Source organism: Biomphalaria glabrata, chromosome 10 (assembly GCF_947242115.1).
Source record: "Biomphalaria glabrata chromosome 10, xgBioGlab47.1, whole genome shotgun sequence".
Lineage (NCBI taxonomy): Eukaryota > Metazoa > Mollusca > Gastropoda > Planorbidae > Biomphalaria > Biomphalaria glabrata.
The window spans coordinates 10,849,798-10,859,604 of record NC_074720.1 but is presented as its reverse complement, the minus strand read 5'-3'; the positions used below and the strand labels follow the sequence as shown (position 1 = coordinate 10,859,604).

The window sequence follows — 9,807 nt, the reverse complement described above, 5'->3', positions numbered from 1 at the left end:
TTGTTTACATCCAAACCTGTACCGCAATCCAAAATGATTGGTAGCTAACTATGTCTCTACAATATGATTGGTAGCTAACTATGTCTCTACAATATAATTGGTAGCTAACTATGTCTCTACAATATGATTGGTAGCTAACTATGTCTCTACAATATAATTGGTAGCTAACTATGTCTCTACAATATAATTGGTAGCTAACTATGTCTCTACAAAACAATAAATGATCAAACTCCTGAGGCTCTTCAAGGATAATTTCAGTGAAATTTTTGTGCATTTCCATAATTTAAAGAATTAAATAGTCTTTTTGAAAATCGATTTCGGCCAATGTGCGTAGTCCCAGAAAGATCTGTAGCTGGAACTGATAGACTTGCAATTCACGCGATAATACGAAAAACTACTAATTAATTGTTGTTTTATATTATGTCCAACTTATTTGCATAGTAAAAATCATCATTTCACTGATCAGAATCTCGATTCAATGCTCACGACTTGGTGTCTCCTGCTGCCGGATATTCAGAAGTTGGTTTCGAATAAACGACAAACATCCCATTTATTTATGTAAGCAAGCCAACTAGATCCGTGGATTCGTAATAAAACTGTTAACAAGCAAAAGATAGAAGAATTCTTCTTGCGAAAAATTAAAGCTTATCTAGGGGAAAGAACCGCTAATTACTGCCATTTATCTCAAGATGGTAGGTTTTAACTCCCTTACTGCTATATAATACAAAATTTAATTAATTACTACTAATGGATTAACACATTTTTTATGTGTAGTCATCGACTATAAATAATTCTGCCAAATTAAAACTTGATCCGAGAATGGAAAGTGGGTGAAAAAAGACTTGACAAAACAAAATAAAGGGAATGAATCCATGTATACATCCACATCTCTCATTAATTAGCATTTATTCCCCTTATTTCATTAGTAAACGAAATAACTAAGAACCAAAAATTTATTAAATAATTGGTTGAATTTTGTTTATTGATTCATGTTTGGTCAAGTGCCATGGCTAATCGTGCAAAAGTTCTGGAAAGTAGGAGAAAAGAAATTATCAATCTTTTAAACAGACAGACAGACAGACAGCCGGACAGAGTGAATTGATATAAGCTTTGTGAAAATGGTTTATTGTATTTTTTTTTCCGTGATGTGTCCCCACGACACGAGTGTTGAAAATGGCCCGCGGGCCAAGCAAGGCACCACTGGATACGCGATAGAAAACTAAAAATGATGAAAATTCCAAGTCTGCCTGTGGAAAGTGCTACAGAGTAAACTATAGCACACCGCTGACCCATTAAACACAAATCAAAACATCAATGTATCAACCTCGTGTGACATCTCGATGTTTACACCTTTCCTCCCAGTGTAACCATCATTAAAAAAAAAGGAAAGGTGTATCTTTTTATCATTCGCAATAAAAACATGTTAACTTCTGTACGATAAAGCGGGGGATGCCGCCCCTGGGGGCATAGGAGTCAGTCGTGATCAGCAATCCATTTTAATTAAATACAGTAATGCACACTGGGATGACGTATCTGCACATCCCCCGCGCCCCCCCCCCCCCCCATTTTTCCCAATCCTGCAGGTGATATTTTATGTCTGCTGTGTAAATAACGCTGGCTAGTCCAGTTGTCCCACATTTTATTTTATGTCAGCCTGTTTACTAAAGGACTTAAGTCACTCTTAACGATAGCGTATTATATGACACAAGGTTAATGGAACATTTTTTTTTCGCGATTATTGTAGATGCAAGCTCTCACATTATAAACGAGAGTAGAGGCTTGTAACTTATTTTTTGGGGTGAGGTGTAGTTTTACAGGATTATTTGGGAGCATGAACAAAGCGAAACGTCCCTAGAGAGGAGAGAGGGAGAGAGAGAGAGAGAGAGAGAGGAGACAAAGACAGATAGGAGGAGGAGAAGGTAAAAGAAACATAGACATCAAACACGTCATGTCGTCCACACATGTTTAAAAATGGAAAATTTTTATTTTGTGCAAGACTCTGTACAACACTCTGTGCAAGGCTCTGTGGAAGGCTCTGTGCAAGGCTCTGTGCAAGTCTCTGTGCAAGGCTCTGTGCAAGGCTCTGTGCAAGACTCTGTGCAAGACTCTGTGGAAGGCTCTGTGCAAGACTCTGTGCAAGTTTCTGTGCAACTCTGTGCAAGGCTCTGTGCAACACTCTGTGCAAGGCTCTGTTTAAGACTCTGTGCAAGGCTCTGTGCAAGGCTCTGTGCAAGACTCTGTGCAAGGCTCTGTGCAAGACTCTGTGCAAGGCTCTGTTTAAGACTCTGTGCAAGGCTCTGTGCAAGACTATGTGCAAGACCTGTACAAGGCTCTGTTTAAGACTCTGTGCAAGGCTCTGTGCAAGACTCTGTGCAAGACTCTGTGCAAGACTCTGTGCAAGGCTCTGTGCAAGACTCTGTGCAAGGCTCTGTGCAAGACTCTGTGCAAGACTCTATGCAAGGCTCTGTGCAAGGCTCTGTGCAAAGGTCTGTGTAAGACTCTGTGCAAAAGGTCTGTGTAAGGCATACTGCTGTTTCTTAGGATTCGGATTTTTTTTTCTGTTGCGCTAATGCGCCTTACACGAATGTGCAGAATGTGCAGAAACTTGTATGACCCTCTGACAAAAAATGTTTGGACACCACTAGTCATAGATGTAATATATTTTGAAAAAAGTAAAAAAAAAGAGAAAAAAAAAAGTGTGAGACTTCATCCTTGCTCGCTAGTTTGGGTTTCCTTATTTATAGATACCCGTCCATATATGAAGCGATGCTACACTTACAAGTATCAGGCTTAATTTATGCTCGCTAGTTGTTTTTTTTTGTTTTTTTTTTATAGATACCCGTCAGTATATGAAGCAATGCTACGCTAACAAGTATCAGACTTCATCATTGCTAGCTTGTTTGGATAGCTTACATTTTAAGCATTTAAAATCCTTAAAAAATATGATGTAATGTAAAGAGAACCACCAAATTTTCTCAAACATTTGATTAGACTAATAAATCAATCCATAAAGTGAATTTTAATTGCGGATGTACTTTCTCAGCTTAAGGCCTGTTTTCACTTCGACAAATTTTATATAACACCAAAGTATGAAAACCTCCCACAAATGCTCACATTGCCCACCATCTTATATTAGCCCACTTTGCCGTATGAAGCGATGCTCGGCTCATCTTTCTCAAATCCATTGTTCCCTTGTACGGAGGTGGTGGGAACAGAAGAGTGAAAGATTTTGATATAGACAAAGAGACATCATAGGAGACAAAGTGAAAGAACCTTAGTAAAAAAAGAAATAGAAAGAAAGAGAATATAAAAGAAACGATAAAGAGTGAACGAAAAGATAAAGATAACAGAACCGAGAGAGACGAAAAGAGAAAGAGGGACAGAACCGAGAGAGACGAAAAGAGAAAGAGGGACAGAACCGAGAGAGAGAGAGTATGTAAAATGTTCTGCATATTTGGGATGTTTCTTTCAGAGTTAAAGATAATCTACTTCCTAGTTCAAACCCCCAGCTGGACGTGGGATGGCAGAGGTCAGAGTATGAACCCGGGACTATCGAGACCAACGAACGACAGCCCAGCGCGCATACCGCAAGAGAGGGGAATCGAGTATTTTAGAGAGAGATAGAAAGAGAGATAGGGAGAAAGAGTGAGAGAGAAAGAGAGAGAGAGAAAAAGAAAGATAAGGAGAGAGAAAAAGAGAGAGAGAGAGAAAGAGAGAAAAAAGATGAGACAGTGAGAAAGAGAGCTGTAATGTTTTGTACAAAAATTAAAGAATATACGAGAGAGAGAGTGATAGATACCAAAGTTGAAATATATTTCGATCTGGTCACCACACGCGGGGCGACACGCCAGGGATCGTACCGCGGTGGCTTAGAGTTGAACTTTATTTTTTTTTTAAATTTTCTTTCTTTTCGACATTCTAGTCTAGGTCCAACTAGATCTAGTTCTAACAGCCAGGCTTCAGGCAGGTGGACTTGTACTTTACAACTAATCATCATCTAGGTAAGGGCACTTACTCTCGTGTTATCTGTGTCTCATCGACTTCACAGTTATCTACTCCTTATCATGTAATCGGTTATAATTTAAACTTAAAAACTTAACACTTTTTTTTTGTTTTTAACGTTTTTGAGAGAAAAAAATAGGTTGAAAAATATTAGGTGACACCTGCTTGATGTATCAATGACCAGGGTCCCTTCAAGTTTAAGTACTAATGATTTCATCAATTCTATCACATGGGATCACAATGGGAAATAAGTGAGCGGCTAGACATGATAATATTATAGAGCAAGTCCATTAATAAACACGGTGATAATTATCTACGCTCTTTCTTTGTTATATCTTTATCTCTCCAGAACCGCGATGAATAGGTCGTTTTGGAGACCATAACAAATAGAAGAATTTGTCCATGCAGAAACAACGTATATGTTAGGTTATGAAACTGGGCTTGCTTTCATGCGTGAGACCAATATGCAACCTAATATATAAAGTAGAATGTAAGGAGTATGTATGACATAGTATGCGTGTATGTCCCACATAGAAATTCAAACCGTTTGACCAATCGTGATAAAACTTGGCATAAACGTTCCTTAGATCATGGCGGAAACTGTAGTGTATGTTTAATGTCCCACCTACAACAACCAGAAAAGCCTAAAAATAAAAAAGAAATCTAAATTAATCTCTTTAAAAGAATGAACGTTTTTAACCAATCGGGTAAACCCTTTTACATAGTATTGTATATTTATACCGATAAGTTGGATAAACAGGTAAACTAATTTTCACACTCTACTTTCATTTTCGAAGCAAAAAAAAAAAAGTTAAACACAAATCTAAATTCAAACCAGTAGATAAGTAATACCCAAGCTAAGGTCCACAGGCCGCGGGTCAAATCCGGCTAGTTAACTTCTTAAATCATTTAAGAATACTTTTAAAAAGACTATACCTCTTTTATATAACTTTTAGAGCAACTATTTTGCTCTTAAAAACTAAAGAATGTTAAATTTTTTACCCCGTCCCCGATAGTCCGTTCAAGATAAATATTTCCTAGTTCTCTAGCCTAATATTTGTTTTTCTTTTTATACTTTGAAAAATTAAAACTTGAGTTTTCCCAGTGTAGCCAAAGACCTAGTAATTCTTTCCCAACTATATACATCAACTGTCAAATTTCTCGAAAAAAAAAATTAGAGCCGTTTTCGTGATCCGTGTCCAGGAACCATACTTTGCCAAGAATTTTCCAAGAAAGTACCAATTAAATAGAGGTACTGTACAAAGAAAAAAAAAAGAAGTATACAACGTATTAAACTTTTCCACACACAAAAAAAATTTAAAATGCAAGACCTGGGGATATTTGGAGAGTCTCGCTCCGAAACGGAGGCTGATTGGTGGCCTATGCCCCAAGACGGGACCACAGGCAGAGATGACAAAAGAGAAAGAAGAGCACTTCCTGAAGGCAGACGGAGACGTCGAAAAGAAAACATAAATGGACCTCCAGCGGACAACTGCTTTGTCTTAATTAGATGTAGCAAAATATGCAGGTCGCAACAGGGTCCGCGTGGTCACATGACATACTTCACTCATGCCTTTTGTTATATAATACTTTTTTTTAAAAAAAAGTCAACAATTTGTATTTTCTATTGTGTAGAAACATGACAGCACCATAAAAATGGCAATTTACACTAAATGGTTGTACCGTTGTGAGTGAAATACCTAGAATCTAGTGTATGACAAGCGGTCGTTTTTTCATGTACCACAATTGACGTTCTCATTATGTTACGTTGGAGCGTTCCGATGACGACACAAGTATACGAGATGAACTGCGCAGTGGTTTCCAAATCAGGCAGCTCTCCATATAGTTTTCTTCCTATAGTGGTATCTTAGGGCCAGTAAGACAGGTGATCTAGTATACATTAGAATCAAGCATTACATTGCGTTATTGGTAGTAAAATCTCATCAATTATTTGAATTATGGGTTTACTTATTTGTTTTAGTGTAGAATATATTTCTATGTATAATTCTTATACTCATATCGGAGTATTTATAGATAAGCAAACAGCCCCAAGCCAAGATTAGTATAAACTACCAGATTAATATTAATGTAATTTTTTTCTCTAGACTGTGATAAATTCCTTATTTTAAATGAAGAAAATAAATATTAGATTTAAAGTGTGAATGAAAAGTAGTTTATTCATTAATGCCCTAAAAAATACAAACAACATTTGAAAAAAAAACAAGAGCATATAATGTATAGAAATAAAGATTTTTCCTCATGTTTTATGTGTTTTGTTTGTTTTAACTTTTATTGAAATGGGTTATGGGTTAGTGTTTATTTTAAGAAAAAACAACAACACTTAAATTAAAAAAAACATTTTTTTTTCTGAAAAGTTTTTGCTTTAATCATTTTTTTAGTTAATATCAAATCTCAATAACTTGTTTAAAATTGACAGAATGAACTATAGCTCTAGATAATGTGTCATCCTTAATTCCTTGTGCAAGACATAGAGAATGGCGCCTCATGTTTCCTATGTGCTATTACTATTTTCAATTTTAAACATTTTAACATTTTACATACATACTTAGAATGAAATTGATTATACAAAACTATAAAACATGATTAACTTAGATTAACTTATAGTTGATTGTTCGAGATTAATTGAAGTGATTAAATCTTGATCCTTCTTGTGAAGGTTTAGTTGACTGATGATTTCCTTTGTACGGTTTGTGTTCAAAATCCATATATGATTATACTGTCATAGGACGATGTGTAATACACTTTGACTATATGTGATCCTGCTTCTTAAATACTATTTTAAAATTATGTTAGGCTTATATACATACTAAAAAGATTTTTTCTCTATTAAAGCAAAAAAATAAAACAAAATTGTCTAAAATATAAGTATGTTGTATGACAGAAAATAGACAAATTAGTGTTACACATTACTTTAAAAACATGGAAAAAAATGAGAACATGAATCCAAATTCTTTGCATCTAACTCTCAGTGTATATCTACTTTCTCCTTTAAATCTCCAACTTTTCCTGTTTCTCCTCTCAGCCTCCAACTTTCCTCTCAGCCTCCAACTTTTCCTGTTTCTCCTCTCAGCCTCCAACTTTCCTCTCAGCCTCCAACTTTTCCTGTTTCTCCTCTAAGCCTCCAACTTTTCCTGTTTCTCCTCTCAGCCTCCAACTTTTCCTGTTTCTCCTCTCAGCCTCCAACTTTTCCTGTTTCTCCTCTCAGCCTCCAACTTTACCTGTTTCTCCTCTCAGCCTCCAACTTTCCTCTCAGCCTCCAACTTTTCCTGTTTCTCCTCTCAGCCTCCAACTTTTCATGTTTCTCCTCTCAGCCTCCAACTTTTCCTGTTTCTCCTCTCAGCCTCCAACTTTTCCTGTTTCTCCTCTCAGCCTCCAACTTTCCTCTCAGCCTCCAACTTTTCCTGTTTCTCCTCTCAGCCTCCAACTTTTCATGTTTCTCCTCTCAGCCTCCAACTTTTCCTGTTTCTCCTCTCAGCCTCCAACTTTTCCTGTTTCTCCTCTCAGCCTCCAACTTTTCATGTTTCTCCTCTCAGCCTCCAACTTTTCCTGTTTCTCCTCTCAGCCTCCAACTTTTCACGTTTCTCCTCTCAGCCTCCAACTTTTCCTGTTTCTCCTCTCAGACTCCAACCTTTCATGTTTCTCCTCTCAGCCTCCAACTTTTCCTGTTTCTCCTCTCAGCCTCCAACTTTTCACGTTTCTCCTCTCAGCCTCCAACTTTTCCTGTTTCTCCTCTCAGCCTCCAACTTTTCCTGTTTCTCCTCTCAGCCTCCAACTTTTCCTGTTTCTCCTCTCAGCCTCCAACTTTTCCTGTTTCTCCTCTCAGCCTCCAACTTTTCCTGTTTCTCCTCTCAGCCTCCAACTTTTCCTGTTTCTCCTCTCAGCCTCCAACTTTTCCTGTTTCTCCTCTCAGCCTCCAACTGTTCCTGTTTCTCCTCTCAGCCTCCAACTTTTCCTGTTTCTCCTCTCAGCCTCCAACTTTCCTCTCAGCCTCCAACTTTTCCTGTTTCTCCTCTCAGCCTCCAACTTTCCTCTCAGCCTCCAACTTTTCATGTTCTCATTCTATCTTTTCTTCTAACTATTACTTCTTCTCTCCCCGATTCTTCATTCTCTTCCCTTATTGTCCCTCCTTGTTTCTCTTTTTTTTTTATACTTTCTTCTTCTTCTCTCTCTCTCTCACTCTTTTTCTCTCTCTCTCTCTCTTTCTCTCTCTCTCCCTCTCCCCCTCTCTCTCTCTCTGCCCGTTTCCTTCATGATCCTATAACACACACTCCATAACACACACTTCATAACACACACTCCATAACACACACTTCATAACACACACTTCATAACACACACTTCATAACACACACTCCATAACACACACTTCATAACACACACTTCATAACACACACTCCATAACACACACTTCATAACACGCACTTCATAACACACACTTCATAACACACACTTCATAACACACACTTCATAACACACACTCCATAACACACACTTCATAACACACACTTCATAACACACACTCCATAACACACACTTCATAACACACCCCTAACCTTGGAAGAGAGCCCTGGTCTATTCTATGTATCAACATCTGTGTTGGAAATCGAGGCCTGGTCCCTAAATCACTTTTAATTTTGGAAAGAGGTATGTGGTCCTTGTTTAACTTTCGAAGAAAAATAGATATAATATATAGATAGATATAAGACATTGGTCCCTCTATCACTTTCAACCTTAGATAAAGGGCCTTGGTGCATAATCACACTCAGAAATAGGGCCCTGGTGCATAATCACACTCAGATAAAGGCCCTGGTGCATAATCACACTCAGATAAAGGGACCTGGTGCTTAATCACACTCAGAAAAAGGGACCTGGTGAATGAATGGTGAATCACATCTTATGTTTTATATAACACATGTTACTCAGTGACGGGTAGCGAGAGCCCACTGAGTTGGGAGCAACCACTTGAAGGCATGTGGCTACTAAGTGACACTTAAACATATGGTAGCAGATAACTGTAGGGTAGCACTGAATTGATAGGAAGTAAGATTTGTCAGTGACAACCAACAAATTTTTGGGTAGCAAGTAACTTTTGGATAGTTTTGGGTAGCACTTACTATTTAGATAGCAGGTAGCTAATAGTGTAGCGATTATCCACTGGGTATCATTAACTACTTGTTAAAAAGTAAATTGGAAGCTTAGAACTATAATAGCAAAGACTTAGGGTTATGGTTAGAGAGAAGCTACTTTTGAATACACAAACGTACATTGTTTAAAATTCTGCATTTCTGATTGATATTAAACTGGAGGATTAATCAAATATCCAGACATAACATTTACATCAATAGTTGTGTTTTTTCAAAATCAAAATGTTAAAATGTTAACTTTAAACCATCCGTCGTGTAATTTGTTTTTCATAGGTCAATCAATCATATTTTTTTTTTTGGCATTTCTTTTTCAATGTTACAAAAAGTTTATATCTACAGTAGGCGTTGTAAATAATTCAGTGATATGTCAAATGTGTTTTTTCAGTTAGAAAAATTTCGTGCCCAAGACGTCATTCGATGTATCACTCCGATCCGAGAATCTAGTTCAACAAGAAGGGAACAATTATCAAAGAGAAACAAAGAAACAGACACTGCTGTTGTTAGAAATATGAAAACACAAAACAAGAAACAACTATCAATAAAACAAAACTCACACGAGTACATGAACAAATAGTTTTACTCTATCATTAAGCCATTTTTTTTTAAATGATAAAATGGGAATTTCGCAAGTGCATGTCAA

At 37.2% G+C, this 9,807-nt stretch overlaps 2 protein-coding genes across 2 annotated transcripts in view; both read left to right on the top strand.

Annotated features, from left to right (window-relative positions):
* The first annotated feature begins 1,971 nt into the window (after positions 1-1,971).
* LOC129928754 (melanoma-associated antigen C1-like) lies at positions 1,972-8,098 on the top strand. Its single transcript, XM_056044547.1, has 4 exons — positions 1,972-2,155; positions 2,342-2,486; positions 3,473-3,515; positions 7,046-8,098. Exons 1-4 carry the CDS (start codon positions 1,972-1,974, stop codon positions 8,096-8,098), a joined length of 1,425 nt encoding a protein of 474 aa, XP_055900522.1.
* LOC106074563 (uncharacterized) overlaps positions 3,821-9,807 on the top strand; it is a 46,465-nt gene continuing 40,478 nt past the window's right edge. Inside the window, exon 1 of the mRNA XM_013235347.2 lies at positions 3,821-4,001. The gene's annotated coding sequence lies outside the window, so the exon portion shown is untranslated. The remainder of the gene's footprint in view (positions 4,002-9,807) is intronic.